A 23865-nucleotide genomic window follows, 5' to 3' on the forward strand; every position below is an offset into this window, starting at 1 on the left:
CAAGCTTCTTAATAGTTTTTTTCTCAAGGAATTCAGTGATGACAGCTCTTTTTCCTCTCTTATCACCTGAGTCTTCTCTAAGCTCCAGGCTGGTTTCTCTCTCCTTGGTGTAATCTGAGCATCTTCAAGAATGTCGAGATGGGGAGCACCTGGGTGGCTCAGTCGGTTAAGCATCTGCCTTTGGCTCAGATCATGATCCCAGGGTCCTGGGATTGAGCAGGGAGTCTGCTTCTCTCCCCTGCTCATACTCTCTCTCAAATAAATAAATAATTTTTTAAAATGTAGAGCTGACCATGACCAGCCAATCCGGGCTCACCTCACGCATTTCACCCCTCCAGCCTTCCTCTCTCTGCTCCCTCCAACATTCTTTCCGATCTTCCCCTCAGCTTACTCCTTCCAACTCTGTTGCCCCGTGGTGATGGATGCCTGGACCCACAGCTACTCTCTCATCCACTTTGAGTGGTTCACCCTCATTCTGTACATCCTACCTAACCCAGCCTAGTCCGTACAGCAGCGGTGATGGCCCTCGCTCAGTTCCAGTCCTAAAAGGGCAATCACAACAGAAAATAAAGTCGTGTCCCTGGCAAGAGAGCTAACAAGTGAAAGAAGGAAGTTTGTAGGTAAAACCCACTTAAATAAAGCTGCTTCTTCACCAGTTCTTTGTATTAATCAGCTTTTTTGGTTATTTTCTCCTCCCTGGCTTGCGCTTCGTACTCAGTAAACTGTTGATGTAGGAATTTACCTTTTGTTCTAATTAACTCTTCAGTTATGGCCACGTGGTAGAACTGAACAAATGGGATGAACAGTAGCTAGCTTTCTGTACCACGTGTGAAGCCAGGAATTTTAAGTGCTGTACAGAGTTTGTGACAACAGGGTATCCATGATGGTGAACTTTATGTGACAATTTGCGGGGGCCCCAGGAGATCCAGATATTTGGTCAAACATTAGCTTGGGCGCTTCTATAGGGGTGTTTGGGGATGAGATTAACTGTTAAAGTGATAGACCAAATAAAGCAGATTGCCCTTTCCAATGTGGTGGGCCTCACACTGCACCAAGGGCTTGAATGGAACAGAAAGGTGGACCCTCTCCCAAGTAAAAGGGAATTCTTCCTGCTTGAAAACCAGCTCCTCCTAGGTCTCCAACGGGCCTGCCTTCAGACAGGAACCACACCACTGGCTCTCCTGGTTCTCAGGCCTTCAGACTCAGACTGGAAATACATTACCAGCTCTCCTGAGTCTCCAGCTTACTGCCTCACCCTGGAGATTTGGAAATTTGCCTGCCTTCATAATTGCACGAGCCAGTTCCTTGTACTGGTTTTTGTTTCTCTGGAGAGCCCTGACAAATACAGGAGCACAGGTCTGAAGCTATTTGGATTAGAATATGTGCCTTTGATTGCCTTATAAATCTTTCATGATCCAGGTATATCCCATCTCCCTGGGAAATTAGTTCACTCTTCATTACGTGTGGATGATGTGATTCTTATAGGTCATTTTTCCATGTTAAATGTCAAGGGCCTTTGACAAATACTGCTAGTTTATTTGGCAGGAATCAATCCCCTTCATACACACAGCCCCACGAATGTTCTCCATGTGTGTATACATGACCAGGAAGCAGCCCAGAATACTGCCTCCTATTAGAGGCAGTCAGGAGACAGGGAAATGTCTGTGAGTCCTGATATTCAGGAAAGGGGAAAAAATCTAAAACCAATTAATGTTTTCTCTTTAGACCCTCTCATTTCCTGTAACGTTATACAAAGTAAAGAACTGGGAAGAAAGAGAAGATTCAAGGCTGTGGAGGGAGGGGATAAAGTGGGAGCTTTGTGGAGCCTTCAAGGACATCAAAGTGATAATCATGCAATGCTAAGAGCGGCTGGCTTCATAGATGTGCCACCTGGGCGCTTGCCCAGGATCCACACTCAGAAGGGCCCTGCATTGGCTCTAAATGCGTCACCATCAGCGTCTTAAGGTTCTTAATTTTTGAACCAAAGGGCCCCAAATTTTCCTTTCACACTTGGTCCTACCAATTATGCAATTAGTCCTGATGCTACATAAAGCTTTCAGTTTGGTAACCAATTACAAATTAAAAGTAAGTATTTATTCAACTTTCCACCTATTGATTATTCTGATGGCCTTATACTAGAATCCAAGAATAATAGCAAACCAAACAGATCTCATACCCCCATGCCCTTCCCATGGTTGGAAAGAAGAGGAGGCAAGAAATGACTTTGAGCAACAACCATCAGGAGTTGTGTACAATTGATCTTTGTGCAAAGCTTGAGAAGAGATGCGTGTTCTTATTAGCAGTTCTTACAAGATCTTGGATAACTGCTCTGAAGAATCAAGCACTAGACCTCTAATAATGGGGTAACATCTGCACCCAGCCAGTGAAGTGGCTTTATAATCTCCAACCTATGACCCAGCAATTATACTACTAGGTATTTATCCAAAGGATAGCAACATAGTGATTCGAAGGGGGCACATGCATAGCAGCAATGTCCACAATAGCCAAACTTTGGAAAGAGCCCAGATATCCATTGATGGGGGGGGGGGGTTGTGGAATATTACTCAGCCATCAAAAAGAGTGAAAGGGTGCCATTTGCAATGATGTGGATAGAACTAGAAGGTATTATGCTAAGTGAAATAAGTCAGTCAGAGAAAGACAAATGCTCTATGATTTCACCCATATGTGGAATTTAAGAAACAATACTGATGAATATAGGGGAAGGGAAGGAAAAATAAAATAAGATGAAAATTGAGAGGGAGACAAACCATAAGGGACTCTGAACTCTAGGAAACAAACTGAAGGTTGCTGGAGGGGAGGTGGGTAGGGGGATGGGGTAACTGGGCATTAAGGAGGGCATGTGATGTAATGAGCACTGGGTGCTGTATGCAACTCATGAATCACTAAATCCATGTTTTATACACATATATTCATATCAATACAAATGTGCATCACTGCACAAAGTGACAGAGCTTTCTATTTAACATACTCTGGATAGATATTTTAAAAATGAAGGAATGTGGATATGATTAATATTTTCCAAGAACTTTCAGCTGGTAGGACAGAGGAAGACATTGCTGCCCAAACTGATAAATGGAGAGCCTGGCCTGCTGATATGGCCGTGCTCTTGGTCAGCTCCCCAAATAGAAGACTGTGCTCCCATCACTGCTGACTCACATGTACCCTGAAGGGTTTGAGTTTCCTTCCTGTGGCAGAATCTTCTGCTTGCACCCCCACACATTTCACTCCATATACTTGCTCTTTTTCTTCCATACTAATTTCCAGACAATAGGATTGTATTAGTCAGCATTCCCCAGACAAAGTGAACCAACAGGAGATATATAGAGAGGGGGATTTATTATAAGGAATTGGCTCATGTGACTATGGAGGTTGACAAGTCCCCAGATTTGTCTTCTGTAAGCTAGAGTCCCAGGAAAGCCAGTGGTACAATTCTCATCTGATTGCCAGCAGGCTTGAAAGCCAGGAAGAGCCAATGTTTCTTTCTTGGTCTAAAGGCAGGAAAGAGTCAACATCCTAACTCAAGGCAGGCAGGCAGGAGAAGGAGTTACTCAGAACCTTTATGTTCTATTCAACTGATCGGATGAAGTCTTCCCACATCAGGGAGGACAATCTGCTCTACTCAGTTTACTAATTTAAAAGTAAATCTCATGCAAAAACATTCTCACAGACACACCCAGAATAATGTTTGAGCAAATATCTGGGCACCCCATGGCCCAGAAGCATCTTGTGGCAACTTCCAGGATAGCCAGCCCATCCTGTCAGCCCCTCCTCTTCTGTGTCCCTTCCTTGATGTAGCCATCTTGAACTGTAACAATGAGCTGCTGCCATTTTGGACCATAACAGTGAAAGACATCCCTCAATAACAGCAGAGAAATTTGAGGCTCTGAAGATTTTATGGAGCAGAACTTCCAAATCAACCCAGGACTCTACATCCCCAGTTTTCCACATCATAGAAGAAAAAAATCTTCCCACTGTTATTTGGTGGTGGTGGCTGGGGGTGGGGGACAAGCCAGGGTGGAATGGGCCCTTCGAAGCTGATTCTTTTTTTTTTAATCAATTAATGAATATATAGTGTATTATTAGTTTCAGAGGTAGAGTTTAGTGATTCATCAGTTGCATACAACACCCAGTGCTCATTACATCAAGTGCCCTCCTTAATGCCCATCACCCAGTTACCCCTCCCCCACCAACCTCCCCTCCAGCTACCTTCAGTTTGTTTCCTAGAATTAAGAGTCTCTTATGGTTTGCCTCCCTTTCTGATATAGTCTTATTTTATTTTCCCTCCCTCCCCCTACGTTCATCAGTTTTGTTTCTTAAATTCCACATATGAGTGAAATCATATGGTATTTGTCTTTCTCTGACTGACTTATTTCACAACTGATTCTAATCCTAACTGATGCACGTCCCTTTTTCTCCCACTGCACATTACAGAATAAGATTACAGATTGGACAACAAATTAGCTAAAATACTTAGGACTAGAAAGAAAGAAAACCACAAGACCTGTGTAGCCCACCAACTCTACAGTGAGGGTAATAATAAAACTTCATTCAGCACAGTAATCTTTTGTGTGTCTTTCACAACATTTCATTTCTTTCCAAAAATAACCTTGTGAAGCAGAGAAAGCTGATATTTTTATCCTCATTTTTCTCTGAAAAATCCAGGATTGCCTTTGCTTGGATGGTAATTTGGTTTTAATTGATTCCTCATTTTTAGCTAAGCAAAACCATGCAGTATCAAGTGAACAATCTAATATCTTATTAAATAGAATGCTATCACTTTGCAAACATTTATGGGGAGCTTTAAAACCTCTTTATAAATGCAAATTAAGCCTTAAAGCAAGATTCCGAGATACTGGTAAAATTCTGTTTTAACATGATGGGCATCAAAATGACCGCTAAATTTAAACTGCATTTCAGGGGAAACCTCTGGTCACTGTGGAACAAAAGGATCTTGGGGCCTGTCATTTGTTGTACTGGGTTTTCAATAGAACAAGGAAACACTATTGTTGGTGTCACAATGCATGGTAGCATTAAAGGCCAGGAGAGGGGCACCTGGCTGGCTCAGTCAATGGAGCATGTGACTCTTGATGTTGGGGTTGTGAGTTCAAGCCCTATGTTGGGTGTAGAGATTACTTAAAAATGAAATCTATGGGACGCCTGCATGGCTCAGTCGGTTAAGCATCTGCCTTTGACTCAGGTCATGGTCCCAAGGTCCTGGGATCAAGCCCCACATTGGGCTCCCTGCTCGGCAGGAAGCCTGCTTCTCCATCTGCCTGCCACTCTCTCTCTCTGACAAATAAACAAATAAGATCTTTAAAAAGATATAAATAAAAATAAAATAAAATCTATAAATAAATAAATAAAGGCCAGGAGAAAGCCTGAAGCTGGGAGAACTCTTTAACTTTAGCCCAGTGTTGCTCTAACTTATTTGACCATGAAACAGTGTTTTCTTCTCCTTTTTTTTTTTTTTTTAAATGCTTCACATTTCAAACACTGATGTTGCAAGAGCATGGTTTCAGAAATCCTATACCACATTCTACTTCCAGAGCACTTTCTTCTAAACAAAGAGCCCTTAAGGACTAGATTGGAGGGGGTGGGGTACGCCTGCCATCTCCACACCACCCTCCCTAATTAGAATAGCCAGATTTATCCAATAAAAATACAGAGTTCTCAGTTAAAACTGAACTGCAGATAAACAGCTCTTTTTTTTTTTTTACGCAATGTCTGGGACACGCTTACACTATGTATATTTATAAATCTATTTATTGTTTATCTGATTTCTGAAATTCAGTTTTAATTGGGCATCTTGTATTTTGTCTGGCAACCCTGCCCCTTATCCATCCTCAGGGTGGAGGAGCTGAGGGTCCTCTTGGTTCAAATTTCTGGACATTTAATGGGTCTTTACAGACTAGGAAGGACGCTGGGTTAAAATCATAAGCCTGGTCATCTTGCTTTTTTTATTCGCTTCTGAGGTATTTCTACCTTTTTAGCTTGTTGGTCATCTGTGCAAAGACGCTCCATGGGCCCCTGCAGATCCACTGTCCCCGCTTTTCCTGCTATGTTCCCCCCGGGAACCTGGCTATCTGGACCAGAGCAACATTCGCTTTGCCCTCTGACCTGTGACTGGGTGTGCCCCGTGGGGGCCACCAGCAGAAAAGGAAAGGACAAGTATTTATCCCCCAGGCCCCTCCCTGCTAAGCCCTGGGTAGGCTGTGGCCTCCCGTCCCCACCAAAACACAAGTTCTTGGGATGTGATGGGGAGAAGCCTCTCCTCCAGACACAGTCTCTGCCAGGTCCTGGTCCCACTTCTTCCTCCCTTCATCTTCGAAAGCCTAGGAGAGACTTTCCCAAGGCTGCTAGTTCCCAGGGCTTCACCAACCCCCTCCAATTTCCCTTAACTCTGACCCCAACTTTGTAAATATTCTTTTTGTTAGGTCTCTTTTATTGGCCCCTTTTGAATGTATTTCTGTTCCCTACCAGGACATTGATTATACATGGTAAGACCGAGATTTGGGGGAGATACAGAAGTTTCTCACCTGCACCGTAATCCTAAATCTCAAACTGAAACCAGGTTTGCAGAAAGTCTTGCTTTAAGGGTTTTAGCACCACTAATAAAGAGGTTCCTTGCTTCCCATTTCTGGATCAGCTAGCTAAAAATCAGTGAACGCCAATCAGTCAGCTTTTATAGTTATTGCTACTTCAACTATTATTATTATAATTAACACCCTAAATATCTGTATTTATAATATTGCAATGGTCGTGTAACAGTTTGGGGGTGCAGGTCAGTGTATTCAAATGCCACCGACACTCATCTTTCTCTGTGGAAAGAAGAACCTATAACCAGAGATTTGCATGTAGACCACAGTGACTCCTGATAAGTCTTGAGTCTTGCTTCTTGCCTGGGATATGACATCTAACCACTGTATTCACCATGTTAGTTCCCAGAAAACCCTAAAATTTAGTTGGGAAACCAGATGTTGTCAGAATACTTAGGGCTTGACACAATTACAAGTTAAATGAAAAACAACAAACAAACAAACAAAAAAGTGGAGGAAAAAAAAAAGAAAAGAAAGAAACCATCCCAACTTACCCATGGCTGATTTCTTTCCTTTTCCCAGCTATTTTTAAATTATCAAATCACCATAGTATCTACAGCATTCTGCAGATTGCAAGGCTTGTGAGTCATATCCTTATTTACAGGAATGATGGAGAAAGTCAGCATGTTCAGTATTTACTCCATTTTTGAGAAGTGAGCAGACAATTAAGAAGGGGGGTGCGGGGGACAGTCTGTTTCACACATAATTTTACCTTGTCTTGCTATCTCTTTATCTTTCCCTTTCCAAGACTCAGATCTTAGAGAACAGCCACTGCCCAGACATGTTCAGTGACAGACAAAATCGGTTCAGAGCAGCTGATTGCAAATGCAAATTCTCCCTCTCATTCCACTGTTGAAAAACTTGGTTCCTCCTTTATTCACACTGGCTCGGTCCTTCTGCTCAGAATTCTTGTCCTGAACGCCTTAGTCCAAAAGCCTCCAATAAAAAGTTTTTAAAAGACAAACTCTGGAGGGAACAACTGTGTTTTCTGGTTTGTGAGACTCAGGCCATCCCCTCTCCATCATTACCATATTATCTACACTCGGAGAAGCCGCCCACACACAAGGACTGGATAGGAAGGAACATTTTGAAGGTTTCCGAGAGCAAAATGAAACAGATATGATTTTAACACTGTAACTTAAAACCTTGTAAGTATAAGACATTTCTCTTTCAGGGAGCATTTGTTGGTAACTGTGAGAAATAATATATTCTGTCTATGATATAATATAGACAGAACTGGAAGGGTAGTCAAACAATCTAATGGTTCATGCAATCAGTCTCATGGTTATTTCATCTCAGCCTATGTGCATTTCAAGTTTCTATGTTCATGTGTGATATAATTTAACTCTCAGCTCTGATTATTATCGTTCTTTAAAATAACAAGGTGAGTAAAAAACATTATCTTAGAAGTTCTAATCACTTAAGAGTATTCTTTTGCCAGTTCTAGGTTTGCAACTTTGAAACACGAGATAAACATTTTTAAAAAGCTGGGGGGTAGAAATATTCATTGAAAAGCAGGATTATTAGTGTCACCCAATTAAATGTATTAATGGTGGCTGTGAAGGTAGACTCAGTCTGTCTTTTATTCTGCCAAGACACATGATACTACTGAGGGTTTATTATTCTATAAGGAGAAAAATATTCATTAAAATGACTTCTCAAGTAAAAAGTAATAATCCTATATAACTAACCCTATCATCAGTCTTTCTGGCCAGCTAGCTAAATATATACAATATAAATAACACTCTAATGCACTCCCAACAACTGAAAGTGAGGTAACTTAAAAAAGAAAAACACTTAAAACATGTCACTGTAGAAGATGATGTGTTCACATTGTACCCTCTGTGCTTAAAATTCAATGGCTTCCTATTGCTTTCAGGATTAAGACCAATATTCTTAATGTGATCTTCAAGTTTCTACAACCTCATCTCTTACTACACTCTCCCTACATCTTCATGCTCAGCCACACTGGTCTTCCTTCAAGGCTTTGAACATGCCACAGGGCCTTTGCACATGTTTTCACTCTGTCTAGATGCCTTCCTCCACCCCTTCTTTGCCTCTTTAGCTCTTACTCATCCATCAGATCTTAGCTCAGTACTCACCACCTTAAGGAAACCATCCCAGACTCCTTATCTCAGTTAGATTCTCTTTTGTATGTTCAGTCATAAAGTATGTTTCTTTTCTGCTTGGCATTTACTTACCTCATGATTATGGTATATCTGTTATCTATTGCTGCATAACAAATAACCTTGAAATTTAATGGCTTAAAACAACAAACATTTATTATCTCTTGGTTCCTGCTAATCAGGAACCAGGAGCAGCCTGGTTGGGTGGTTCTGGCTCAGAGTCTCATCATGTTGCATCAAGATGTCAGCCAGGGTGCACCTGGGTGGCTCAGTCAGTTAAGCATCTAACTCTTGATTTTGACTCAGATCATGATCTCAGTGTTGTGAGATCGAGACCCTCATTGGGCTCCACGCTGGGTAGGGAGACTGCTTAAGATTCTCTCTCTCCCTCTCCCTCTGCCCCTCCCTACTTTCCTCTCTTAAAAAAAGAGAGAGAGAGAGAAGAAAGAAGAAAGAAAGAGAAAAAGAAAGGAAAGAAAGAAAGAAGAAAAAAGAAAGAAAGAAAGAAAAAGGAAGAGAGAAAGAAAAAAAATTATGTCAGCCCAGCTACAGCCATTTGAAGTCTTGCCTGGTGCTGAAGGGTCTGTTTCCAAGTTCACTGGTGTGGCCTCAGTTCTCCTTGCCACGTGGGCCTCTCCATGACCTACTTGACTCTCTTCAGAACATGGCAGCTGGCTCACCCCAGAGCAAGTGATCCAAGAGAACAGATGAGAAGGAAGCCCCTAGGTCTTTTATGATCTAGTCTTAGAAGTCACATACTGCTACTCTTTCTCTATTCTGTTTGTTAGAAACAAGTCTTCAAGCCCAGCTCACACTAAAGGGCAGGGAAATTAGGCTTTACCTTTGGAAGGGATTTTTGGTTATATTTTAAGACTAACCCAAGACTACATTTGGGTAAATATCTACCTCCCTTACTAGACAAGGGTACCTTGAGAACAGGACCCATGTTTCTCTTGTTCACTGTTGTGTCCCTGGCACTGTCCAGAATGCCTGGCAAAGTACAAGCATTCAGGAAATAGTTAAAAGAATGAATTAAATGATAAAAGAATGAAACTTTGTATTTCAATCCCAGTGCTAGGGAACTCTGGACAAATTCTCTAACATTAGTCACTGGTTTTGGAGAATGGGGTTAATTCTAGCTACCTCTCAAGCTGTTAAAAGAATTAAACAATACAGCCTATATAAAGCACCTAGCAACATCTGGCACAGAAGGGGCTCATTAAATGTTACTTCTCATCTTCTTTGCTTCGATTACATATGCAATCCACCCCAGGCCACACAGATTCTACTTCTCACATCCCTCCATCCCACCTAGTCTGTGACTCCCTTTCAATTGCTATGTCTCTCCTTCTTGCTCACCCCTTTCTACTGCCCTTCTGACAATTCCTCGTGCCTCTGGTCTCTGTCTCATGTGATCCATCCCATGCACTGCAACCATGTGAGTTATCTTCAAGCCCTCCACGTTTCAAAACGTTTTTGTCCAAACTCCCCCCACAACCAGAGCCCAGTGGAACTGCACAACTTAATTTTCCACTACCCTCCTATATATATTCTCTACAGGAAGACTACTTACTGCCCCCAAATGTGTGGCTCTCACTCTGTGCTTCCCAACCACTGTCCTTCTGCTCATGCCATTCTTTTCTTCTTTGAGCTCCTACTATAAACTCCATTTATCTTATTGCATTTATGATTATTCATGTGTTCCAGGAACTAGAATGTGTGTGCTATTTCTGTTACTAAATTGGAAGCATATCGAAGGCTGGGACTATGTCACTCATTCTTACACCCTCTATTGTTGTTCCTCTGCCCTGCACTAGGATAGTGTATAATAAACTTTTGTTGAATTGAATTTGAATTCCAGGTGGCTTTTATTTCCTTATTTGTACTGACTTAATGATACATTCCAGCCCAGGTACCAGAATGAGATAGAGCAACATGCTCTGCCCATACCGACGATGAGAGATTTGACTTCTGGCCACATATAACTACATTCTTTTCATGTCTACATAAACTAAATGATCCACAAATAACAAATCTTTAGTAGAGCAATTGCAGGATATAATATGGGTTACATTTTCCCTTAATTCTGGCTCTAATGCAAGTATCTTCACCTTAATATTTATAGGACCTCTGTGCTCATTTGTAATGCTCTGTAGCATTTTCACTATTGCTAGTAGCAAGAATATGATAAATATATTTGAAGATAGAAAATTCTTAAATGATTCTGGGTTATGTCAGTAATATGCCGCGGTAAGTAAGATTGGGGGAAATTGTCAAACGAATGAATAGACAAGACCAGCAATGTAAGAAATTTTGTCTTTAGATTGCTCCGGTAATGCTTCAAAAGTAGATGATGTTTTCATATTTTCAATGAAAAAATGTCTGCTAAACACACACACACACACCTAGGGAAATTCTTGCTTTTGAGTCATGAATAGATACCTTTTGGAAATACACAGTAAAATTTCAGGCTGAGACTGACACAAACATGAAAACTATTTATTCAGTGTCTCCTTACTATATTACCAGTGGTGTTCAAACATTTTGACCTCACAAAATTATTTTCATTCTGGTAGAGCAGAGGTACTATATTTCCCTGCCCCCCCCCATTATCTATAAGGGGTCATGACTGCTTGAATTCTGTAAATATATGTAACTCTCTTCAGATGGGCAGTGACCAAAAACTAATTTTTGTGTATAAACGTTGGTAACATACTCTTCATCTTCCCAGTCCATTAACCCTGAATTTATAGAAATTTAGTGAACAATCCCTCCTTTATATTAGTATTTATAAGCCTTGGGGTTACTTAAGAAGGTTCTACCAGGATAATAGGGACTTTCATCTTTGGTCAAATGTTAAAGCAGCTTCAGGGCGAATAGGAGTATGTAACATTAAAAACTTTGAGATCTATCTAAAAGCTTTATTTTACAAATAAGGAAACTGAGGGTCAGGAGATGGAAGGACCTCATGGACTCTGCACCTCATGGCAAGAAACTTGTGACCCCTTGGCATTTGCCCACCCACCCAGTGACTAGTCTGGTCCTGGGTGTATCAAACTTGTCACCACTGGCACACTGGGCCAGCAATGCTTTGTACTTGGGGTATAACAGATGTCCTGTGCATCTGCGACCTCTAGTCTCTAGATGCTAGTTGTACCTCTTCCTCTTGGTCATGACAACAACAACAACAAAACGCCTCTAGACTTTGCCACCTGTCCCCCCAGGGGGTAAAATCATCCCCTGCCCGTAACAGCTGGTCTATCCTAAGCCATCTTACTGTCATAATCAACTATTCTCTTTTATGTTTTCTGGGAAAATACCTTAAGACATGAATGCATCATATTGAATATTAGAACTCTGCCTGATTTCCATGAGAAACCACAGTCTTTCCAAGAAAAGGGACTTCACGGCTTACTTCACACATTCAGATACAATAAGAACACAATCTGATGCAGGGTGGCCAAACCCAACTAATCTTTAGCCTAAGAGAAGCTCAGAAAGGGACAAAACACAGATTGACAGTTTTGATTCATGTTTAATGAAAAAGAAGTTACATGAATAGAAATGGACATAAAACAAAGAGATCAGTTTGGGGAAATAAGGTGATAGGTAGAACAGGGGAAAAATCATTTTATTCCTGAATTTATTCATATATTCCTATTCGTTATTACTGATCCAAAATATCTCCTGAAACCCAAAACAAAGTCAGAGTTATAGCTTTACTGATGTTTTTGTGGGAACTCACGAAAGTCATGTCCAAACAATCCTTTTCCATGCCCCCCCATGCCCCCAGAACACACACAAGCAAAGGCAGAGATGTTTACTGGTTGGTAACGTGGCGTAAAAGAAATGCAGCCTTATCAGCTTTTTATTACAAAGCAAGTTAGCACTGGTAGATGTGCTTTTGGCACAAACATGCTTTCTGCTAATATTTTCATGAGAAAGCTTTTATGATGCGCAACCATTTATTCTTAGTACAATCAATCATTGAGAGATTAAACCTAACTCTGGTGAATATAAATAGGTGTGCAGACGTTGCTGACTTCAGGTTGAACTTGAAATAGTCAAGACGTGAAATTTAAAAATACACAGATATGAAACTGCAGGAGCATCTTACTGGTTTGTTTCATGGCTCAATTCTGTTCAGGATTCTTAGCCGAGTCAGTCAATATTCTATTTTTTTGTTTGTTTGTTTTCGTTTTCTACCCTGATGTACAGGATGATCACATCTTCCTAAAGAAGAAAAAAAAATCTTTGGAAATGAATTATTGATCTCTGAAAACATAACAGGTTTGCTTTGATCATCTTATTTCAAATAAAATATCCCTTCTCTCAAACTCGATCTGGCAAGCGTTAAATTCATTATAGACGTTTGCCACGTGGGTAATAAAAAGGAACAATGAAACTTTACACACTATCCCTTTAAAATAAAAATCTTTTGGCCAGCACACAGCCGTCACCAACCTTCTACGCCTCACATTGACTCGTTCAGAGTTAGGACGAGCCCTGTCTCTTCTGATACTGAATTCTAAGTTTTTCCAGCTGCTCGACACATTGGGACTGAGCCAACTTCAACGTCCGGTTCTCCTCCATCAGCTCCTCGAATTCCCGGGCCAGCTGAGCGGCATCCACCTTCTCCCTTTCTGCCTGATCCAGCTTGGCGATGAGCTCCTTTCTGAAAATTCAGGGGGCAGTTGAGGAAAAGAGCACAAAATTTAATGCAAGCAAATTAAAGGAGGCAGTAACAGCATAATGGAAGCAGAATGTTTCCTTCTGCTTTTCTGAACTTCACCGTTTCTACTGGCTTCCAATGCCTTACTTTTAGCTTTTCCTGCTTCGCGAGTTTTAGCCACTTTATTATTTTTTTAATTTTATTTTATTATGTTAGTCACCATACATTACATCATTAGTTTTTGATGTAGTGTTCCACGATTCATTGTTTGTGTATAACACCCGGTGTTCCATTCAATACGTGCCCTCTTTAATAACCATCACCAGGCTAACTCATCCCCCACCCCCCTCCCCTCTAGAACCCTCAGTTTGTTTCTCAGAGTCCATAGTCTCTCATGGTTCATCTCCCCCTCCGATTTCCCCCCTTCATTTTTTCCTTCCTGCTATCTTCTTTTTTTTTTTTTAATATATAATGTATTATTTGTTTCAGAGGCACAGGTCTGTGATTCATCAGTCTTACACGATTCACAGCGCTCACCATGACACATACCCTTCCCAACGTCTATCACCCAGCCACCCCATCCCTCTCACTCCCCACCACTCCAGCAACCCTTCTAGCACCCCTACCAGACACATCCAAAATACTAAATACAGACCAAAAAAGCTCAATAAGTCCTTCGACAGTCAAAAAAAAAGTGATTTTTTTTTTAAAGAGTACAACAAATTGTAAAAGTTATAATTAGTTTAGGGGGGAAAAAAACAGTAAGTCAGTTTATAATTTAAGATGGGATCTATTGTCCTATGGGTAGAACTATAGTTTGTCCTTTACCTTGTCTTTGTCTTCCAAATTCAATTACTGTCTTCCTTTGTTTTCTACTTCAGGGCTTAACAAAACTTTATTAGGCTTCTTTGAACTAAAGAATCCAACTCCTTCCTGCAAATATTATTTCCCATGTCCTTCCCTACTGCTTATGTATATCTTGCAGCCCTATTTAACAAAACAATATATCTACATTTCATGCTGACCGACTCTAGAATTTAGGAGGTAGGCTAAGGTTATTGGAGGGAACTTGTAGTGATAAGGTCTTAAACAAATTCAGTTCTCAGTAATTACATGTAAATAATTCATTGATATAAATACACATAATAAGGAGCTGAAGATTCCCAGTCCACGTTTAGATTTACTAAACATGACAACCCAAAACAGATCCGCTCCCCTTATGTGAGTCAGTTAATCCTAAACTAGATCTAACCAAATTCTTTGCCTATAAGTGTGTGTCAAACTTCTTTCTCTGTAGGCAAAAGCATAAGAAACTTGGAAGACCGCTTTAACCAAGTGATCAACCTTGACATCACCAGTAAGGAGATAAATAGATATGGCCGGCACCAAGGACACATCCTTTTTCTGGTATTCCTTGCCAAAAATGCATACACTAGACAACCTCAAATTGAGGGAAATTCTACAAAATTGCTAGCCTGTACTCTTCAAATTGCTAGCTTGAACCATTCCATATTTAAGGAAACTAAAGAAAAATGACAACTAAGTGCAATGCGCAATTCCAGACTGGAAAAAAATTGCTGTGAAGGACATTGTTCAGAAATTGATGCAATTTAAATGTGGATTGTGAAATAATAGTACTGCATCAATGCTAAAATTCTTTTTTTTTTTTTGATGTAGTGTTCCATGATTCATTGTTTGCATATAACACCCAGTGCTCCATTCAGTACATGTAAAATTCTTAATTTGTAATTATTGTACTGTGGTTAAATAAGAGAATGTGCTTGTTCTTAGAATACTGAAGTATTTAGAGCAATGGGGCATGACTACATAGATAGACAGATAGATAGATAGATAGATAGATAGATAGATAGATAGATAGATAGATAGATGATAGAGAGAGAGATAGGAGGGAGAGAGAGAGAGAACCTCAATAGTGTGCAGTGTTGATGGAGGGAGAATAAAGCACAACTGGGGAAGCTTTGAATAATTAGTGAATCCAGCAAAGGATATACGATTTTTGCAACTTTTCTGTAAGTTTGAAACTATCAAAATAAAAAATTACCCCAGAAAAAGGACAAAACACAAATCAGAACTGAAGTTCTAGTATATTCTTCCTTCACCCAATGGACTGCCTTGTGCACCTACTTTGAGGACCACTGAGCAAAACCAAGCATTGGAAAGAAAGTGCCCAAAGGGGACAAAGGGAAGATAAGTTGGAATACTGCTATACATATACGCAAGGTTCCTTTGGGCTCTTATTGATCTTTGAATTTTCCATGGTATTTAGAATTTAAAGGCTCTCAATAAATATTTGCTGAATGAATAATTAAAGAGTAAGATACCTCAGAGACAAATCACATGTATTTTAAAGATGAGGAAATGGAAATGCAAAGTGCTTAACTTAATTGAAAAAGTCACCCAACTAGTAAGAAAGAGCCAGAAATCAAGCCTATCTTTCTGATTAAATGTTTATGGCTCTTTGCCTCTAAGCATAGTTTAAGCAGTAAAGGTCAATAATTAGGTATTAGTAAAGTTCCTTATATAACTTTCCTAAAGAAATTGATTAGTAAAACTTAAAATTCAAATGAACTGTGTCACACAAATAATTCATATGGAAATAGAGCTTTGCTTTCAAATCATGGTCTGGAAATTGGCAGTACTAGGTATAACAATAGCTATTGTCCTGGTTCCATATCTGACCTCTCTTAAAACTCCTCAGGACATCTGTTATTAGTTTTGACTGGTAAGAAAAGATACATCACAAAATCACAGATTTTACAGCTAAAAGGAATGAGCATGATGGTCTAGTGCAGTTTTCTTGTGTTGGAGAAAGTCAATAATAATTTCTTCCTTCCTGGAATGAAGAGGACTCAAATGATAGATTTCTAAATTAGTTTGATGTACCTGATAAGCAATTATACACATATTCAATGAATACGGTCAAAATGTGTGTTGTCTTCTGTCCAAGAGCAATTTATATAGATGTGTTTATGTTCATCCATTAGCAATTCATAATTATACCTGGCACATCAAGCTATGGAGACAATTTTATAAATAGATGATCTGAGGATCAAATCAGTATCTATAACTGGCTAAAATGCGGTCCTGCCTTTGAATCTGTGTTTATTATTTCTATCATTCCTTTCAGTGTAATGTGATAAGGGGGTAAAAGACCATTATTACAGGAATCCTATTTCTGAAATCAAGAACCTATAATATAGTTTCCAACATGATGTGTTTCACCAGTGAAAAGGCCGCGACCTTGGGTCCATCATAGATCATCTGCCATCCCCATCCTAAGCCATATGCCTGGAAAAGTTTTTATTTGCTACAACAAATGGGGGAAGGGAAAGTGCAAGTGAAGAGAACTTTGAAACTTTGTGGGAACTAATTCCAAAATTAAGGAGATTCCTTATGTTGCAGGAGGTTGGGACATGAATTCATCATTAGAACAAGTATTTCTGTTTCTGGAAAGACCACTACCATCATTCTTGGGACTTTCAAAGTTGACTAAGGCTTTTATTTGGAAAAGACAAAATCCTAGATGTTTTGGCCCTAATGAACTAAAGGGTTTTGGATAATAATGTGATAAAATACAATCTCCATCATGGGGAGAAGTTTATTCTAAATAGTGATTTAGACTGTACTATCAGTGGTTCTTAAAAGATGTGTGTTCTAATACAAGCATTGATACACAGGAGAGAAGGAGCAGATGCCTAAAGATGGCACAAAAAAGATGTGAAAGTCTACCTTCATGTCATGTGGCTAGGGAAACAATCCATGGTATTGAAATGGAATTGCAAAGCACAGTCTAGACTATGGTAATTGAAGCCCTATAAATGAATAATGCATGAGGAATAAATGTATTACATCATTTGGGAGCCAAAGGGCAACACTGCTTGCAGGAAGAAGTGAGATTTGCTCTAGAGTTTCTCTTGGCACAGTTGATCATTTGGGCCAGACATCTCTGCTATTGGAGGCTACCCTATTCACTGGCATCATAGAAGGTTTAGCAGCACCGTTGGCCTCCATTCACTAAATACCAGTAGCATCTTCCCCCACCGCCGATCATTACAACCAAAAATGTCTCCAGACATTGCCAATATCCCGGGGTTGAGGACTGAGGAATTGGCCCCGTTAAGAACCACTACTCCAAAGGAAATGGAGACTTCACTATTGATCACTCCACAAAAAGTTAATCCTGGAATAGGAATAGATGAAAGGCAAAATGTTTCCTCACTCTGCTCCCCCAAAGACTGGAGCCTCTTTTCTTAGCCAGGGAGACCTACTTAAAGGCACGCTCATTGAGAAGTGGTAAATATTCTGTCCCTTTTAATATGGCTCAAGGCAGAGATTAGATGGAGAGATACTGAGGAATGAGATTCCAGTTAGAAGTCTGAACAGCAGTTAAGTAGGTGGCATAAAAGACCTAAATCATTATGACGGAGGCATGAACAGAAAGTGTAATCTCAAAGCCTGAAGAAGTTTGGAACATTGGGATTTCACACAAAGCTAAATCCTAAAGTGAAAAAATGTCCTCAGCTATACCTCTGGAGCAAAGTAAAGAGCCAAGACAGTTCTTCGGTTCTATTCATCCACTCAAGCATTTCTTGAAATCCTAGTGCAAAGTAGGCACTTTCCTCGATGCCCGCTAGTGAAGTTGGTCTCAGGACGCATATCTCCACTGTTGGAAAATGAACGCGAGTCCTATACTCTATACAGAGGCATCTTACCCACATCAGGATGCCTTAGGGAAGAGGATAGGTCCCTCCCACCATATTACTGTTCACACTGCAAACACTTAGGGAGAAATACTCCATTTACTATTGCTTTACGACAATAAATTTCCTAATTTCTGGGGGCTGTGTAAATTTTTTTAAAGAATTTTTTTAAATGATTGGAATAGAAAAATGAGGTTTGGTTTTCAATGTTTTCTAGCTGTGATACCATTTTTCAAGGAAAATCTCACCCTGAAGTGAAGCAAATAAAACCGACCAAATAGGACTTTCTCTGGTTGGTCTTTGGACAGTCCCCTGCCTGGCACCTCCTCCATCCCCAATCTTTGAAAGTTTCCCAGAACACAGCTTTAAAATCTCTGCCATCAGGAATGTCCTAAAGAAATAAATGTTTCTGATTAAACATCTATTGTTATTGGAAAATTCAGAACAAATTAAATGCCATGACTGAAAACAAATCCTAACAGGGCTATTTTTAGACTATGCTCTTACAAATTCCATATGCTCCCTTTCCCCCATCCTGATATGTTCCCCTCAATGAGATGTTGCTCCTTCAATCATCGTTTTATGTATTTTTAAAAGATCTGAAGATAGGGCGCCTGGGTGGCTCAGTTGGTTAAGCCACTGCCTTCGGCTCAGGTCATGATCCTGGAGTCCGGGGATCGAGTCCCGCATCGGGCTCCCTGCTCAGCAGGGAGTCTGCTTCTCCCTCTGACCCTCCCCCCTCTCATGCTCTCTCTCTCATTCTCTCTCTCAAATAAATAAATAAATAAATAATCAAAAATAAAATAAAATAAAAGATCTGAAGATAAGGGCGCCTGGGTGGCTCAGTCAGTTAAGCGTCGGACTCTTGGTTTCAGCTCAGGTCATGATCTCAGTGTCCTAGGATCGAGCCCCGTGTCAGGATCCCCACTGAGCGGGGAATCTGCTTGTTTCCTTCTCCCTCTGCACCAGCCCCCTCCATTCAAGTGCTGTCTCTCTCTCTGAAATAAGTAAATAAATCTTTTTTTAAAAAAAAAAAAGATCTGAAGATATAGATCTGATATTTTTGTGTTATTCCCATATGAAAATCCTTTTCTAATGTTTTGCCTGGACCCACAAAAATTATATAACATTTTTTTCAATTCCATAATCAAAAGAGAAATAACCCAAATGAAAAAAATGGGCAAAGGCTATGATGGACATTTCTCCAAGACATAAAAAATGCCAAAAAGCACATGAAAAGATGCTCAACAATGTTCAGCTGTCAGGGAAGCATCAATCAAAACCACAATGATACATCATTTTGCACCCATTAGCATGGCTATAACCAAAAAGACAAAATAAGTGTCGGCAAAGATATGGAGAAATCAGAACCTTCATACATTTCTGGTGGGACTATAAAATGGGGCAGCCACTTTAGAAACAGTCTGGCAGTTCCTCCAAAGTTTACCCATTGAGTTATCACATGACACAGCCATTCTACTCTTAGGTACGTACCCAATTGAACTGAAAACACACCTCCACATAAAAACTTGTACTCGAATGTTCATAATAGCCCAAAGGGCAAGCAACCCAAATGTCCATCAACTGATGGATGGATAAATAAAATACAGACTCTCCATACAATGGAATATTACTCAGCCATGAAAAGGAATGAAGCCCTGATACACACTACAAGGTGGATGAACCTTGAAAACATCGTGCCAAGTGAAAGAAACCAGTCACAAAAGACCATATAGTGTATTCCACTTCTATGACATATTCAGAATAGGCAAATCCATAGAGAGAAGGTAGATGAGTGGGGGCCACTGGCTGATGGGGAAGGAGTACAGGGTTTATTTCCTGGGTGACGAAAATGCTCTAAAACTCTGATGATGGCGGCACAACTCTGTGAACATACCGAAAACCAGAGTAATTTTTTTAAATTATGTAACGTTTTTCATCCTGACGTTTCTAAGAGTTTATCTCTGTTTCTGACATTCTAAGTCAATCTTTTAAACACCATTGCATCTGGTACAATGTTTCACATATACAGAAGACAAATGGTTTCTCCTTTGAACAAGATAAAATACCCTATCTGGAGCAAAGCAACCTTTACTAATTGTAAATCTGATTGTAGATCTAATTGTAGCTTAATCATATACTTTAACTTGCTGTCAAAATACTGGTGATAAATTTCAGAAGTAATAAAATGTCTACCTCTCACTTTTTCCCATTAGATCCACAAAAAAACTATGTTATATTTTAAAAGTTTACAACATTTATTGAGAAAAGCATGTACACATTTCATTTTATTATATATGCAATTCTATAAAAATATCGGTTCACATTAAAAAGGCCTAAAAAGAGGCTGAATAATAGTAGGAATTCTGGATGATGTCAGAATTCTTGGTAAGTTTTTAAAGCCTTCAATAAAATTGTCATTTTTTTCATTGGAGAAGAAAAAAAAATCCAATAAAAGTAAGAACAAGCATTTCATAGATCAAATAAGCCAGAAGTGATTCTTTAAATTAAATTCACTGCATGCTGAATTTATAGTCCTAGAAAATGTTTGACTCTCTTTATCTATCTAATAGACATGATTTAAAATAATAGTTATAATCAACTCTTCTCTCTCCTCTGCAGTCTCCCAAACTTGATCCAGGGTGACCCCCTCTGGAGATGAGAGAGAAGTTCAGCTTCACCTGTGCCCACATGGTTCCACTAAAGAAAAACTCTTTTTTAAAATACCAGAGTTAGCATCTCTCTTTGTGTCTAGCTCACGCTAGCCAATCATCAGAGACAACATAATCACCCACACTTTATGAAATGATGGGAAAGAAATTCTTATCCAAATCATCAAAACACAGAGAGCTAATGACTTGGGTCAGATCCATTTGACCTAATTTATCTTGCTTGAACACAAAGAATGTCCCCCAGGAAAATATCTGTTACATAATGAATTTTTGCTTCGGTAAAGTGTTAATGAAAACAATGATCACCAATAACCCCTGGAGGACCAGTCTCATTTATTGATAAATATAAGCTATATCATACTTCCTATTTTAACAATTTATCTTAGCAATTCCTTATTGCTGATATTGACACAGTATTTTAAATGTGGACCATACAAATTACAAATGACACATCTGTTACAGTGTTTGTATACACAGAGGATATTACCGTGTCTTATAATCAGTCACTCAAAATCACCCTCACTCATGTTTGACCCTATGTACCTGTCCCTCTGCTTGGTGACTGGGACACCAAGAGATGTTAAAAGGTAACCATGTTTGTTGGGAATTCTGCACAGTCAGAAAGTCAGGACGTAAAATTAAATAGATAACTATTGATAACACCAGCCCACAAATATGCCAGAAGAATCATTCCAGGGGCTCCTGGGTGGCTCAGTCAGTTACGCTATTGACTCGATTTTGGCTCAGGTCATGATCTCAGGGTCATGAGATCCAGCCCCACCTCAGGCTCTGTGCTCAGTGCGGAGTCTTCCAGAGATCCTCTCTCTCCTTCTCCCTCTGCCCCTCCCCCTGAACACTTGCCCATGCCTGCTCTCTCTCTCTCTCAAATAAATAAATATTAAATCTTTTAAAAAAAGAATCATTCCAGTGTATTTTCTTTCACCCAGGAAGAGAGATGAACCCCGTGGACTGGTTGGGCGGGGATACTGGCTAAGCTCTCCTTGAGGGTAGCATTTGGGCATGCAAAGAGGAAGGAACCAGTCCTCCAGACCTAGAGCTTGGTGAATGAGCAAGGGCACAGAGGCAGGAAGAGTGAATAGACCGATGTAGCTGAAGACGAAGGATGAGGCAGAACATTCTACAGGGGTGCTGAGGCCATCATGAGCTAGAGCTTGCAATCCAGGCCAAGAACTTGGTGTCCTTTTCCAACAATGTGAAAACATAGGCAGGGAAACCAGTTATAATATTACATTGACCAGGATTTGAAGCAGCAAGTCTTGATCTCAAAGAGCAGAAGCAGGAATGGAGAAAAAGGAATTGAGAGACTTTATAAAAAAGAAAGGAAAAGAGATAACAAAAGAATTTGGCCTTTGCCGTGCATCTAGCTAATTATTTAAGAAGAAAGTGGGGGGGAGAGGAGGGAGATAACATAGTTTCAAGAAAAGTCCAAAGTTCGAACAGGCTTAAGGGAAAAAATAAGATTAGTTATGTAGAAACAGCAGGAATATGTTTTCAATAAAAGACCACATGAGTCACTATTATATCATTATCCTATTTTTTAATGAAACACCCAAAAATATAAACTTACAAAACATACAATTTAGCGGGTGAGCTTTGCATTGCCAAAAAAAAAAAAAGGCCACCTATGGGTTAATTGAAATAAACGAAGTCTTCCAATACTTTCAATCTGAAGAGTTTACAAATAAATACATAATTACCTGTTATATCTGTCTCAACAGCACAGTTCACACACATACACACCCACACACGCACACGAGGAGATACATTTATAGGCAACTGATTATACAAGTCCTCCTTTAACTTCCCCATGGGTATTATTAATAAGCTTCTTCAGCTCCTTTAAGGTTTTTTTTTTAGGACTCAGATTGCGTGCAAATGTGCAATCTGAGCATTCCAACCAATTTATGAGAACTTTCAGACCAAAAAGAAAGTCTCAGATAAATGAGGGGAAGATGTGTTTTTCTGATCTCCTCATAAACATTTTTTCATCCCCTTTAGCCATAAGTCCAGGTATGATTTTATGTTTGAAGCATAACACAGCAAGGAAGTAAGAAAAGGTTTGTTAACCGAGGTCTTACAGTAAGTGCAGTCTGACCCTACAATTCATACTGCTCTCCACCATGTTATTCTGTCCAACCATCATCCTGGGGGGACAAGGGGCAGGGAGGGCAGTCTTCAAAGAGTCCCAAGAATTTTATAAATTACTCAAAACATATTTCATCTGCTTTGATTTTGAAAACTAAGTAATACATACCATGTATCACTTCAGGAAGAGGAAGTGGGAAAAAAACAGAAAGTTAAAGAATCAAAACATGTTTTGATTATGTGTCACGCACTCAACAAAAACTGATTCAGCCTCTGCATCCCACGTACTGTGCTCGGCTTCAGAAATACGATGGTGAGCGATACCTGACTCTCCCCGCCTTCAGGGATTAAAAGCACTTAGTAGTTACCATGTAGTAGGAGATGCAAATATTAATCAAAAGATCTCACTAATAAATACATAAGTATGGACTAAACAATGCTAGGGTAGAAAGGTGTCTGAGGCTTTGAAAGTATGAAAGATATGGGGAATCACTGGGGTAGACACTGGTAGAACTGAGTGCAATTAAAAAAGGAGAATTCTGCAAGAAAAAGCTAAGTGTGAGTAAAATTAGAATGATTTAATTAATAGAACTCTGTAATTCCCTACAGCAGAACTGGAGTGGTAATGGAAGCTATCAAGATTTAAAAAACCTCCCTGGGCTATTGGACTAAAAAATGCAGTTAGTCTAGCAATACATTTACATTATTCCAAAGATCTGTCCCACTGGCTTCTTGACTTGACTTGACTTGATGCAGAAACTCCACCATTAAGCATTAATCAAAATTCACTCCAAGCCAAAGTTCTCTGGGGCTTTTGGGCACATCCATAGGAAACACAGTGTGACTCTGGCATTCTGGCATTTTTAATTTCCTGAACTAAAAATGCTTATTTAAAAATTAAGTTTCTGGTAGGAAGTCCTCCTGCTATTCTCAGTACTCCATAAAGTAAAG

The 23865-nt window shown here is 39.8% G+C and overlaps 1 protein-coding gene across 1 annotated transcript in view; it reads right to left on the reverse strand.

Moving 5' to 3' along the window:
* Positions 1 to 12264: 12264 nt before the first annotated feature.
* MAP3K7CL (MAP3K7 C-terminal like) overlaps positions 12265 to 23865 on the reverse strand; it is a 34807-nt gene continuing 23206 nt past the window's right edge. The window contains exon 3 of the mRNA XM_021678025.1: positions 12265 to 13418. Coding sequence (XP_021533700.1) covers positions 13238 to 13418 — 181 coding nt within the window. The 3' untranslated portion in view covers positions 12265 to 13237. The remainder of the gene's footprint in view (positions 13419 to 23865) is intronic.

This window comes from Neomonachus schauinslandi, chromosome 1 (genome assembly GCF_002201575.2).
Source record: "Neomonachus schauinslandi chromosome 1, ASM220157v2, whole genome shotgun sequence".
Classification (NCBI taxonomy): domain Eukaryota; kingdom Metazoa; phylum Chordata; class Mammalia; order Carnivora; family Phocidae; genus Neomonachus; species Neomonachus schauinslandi.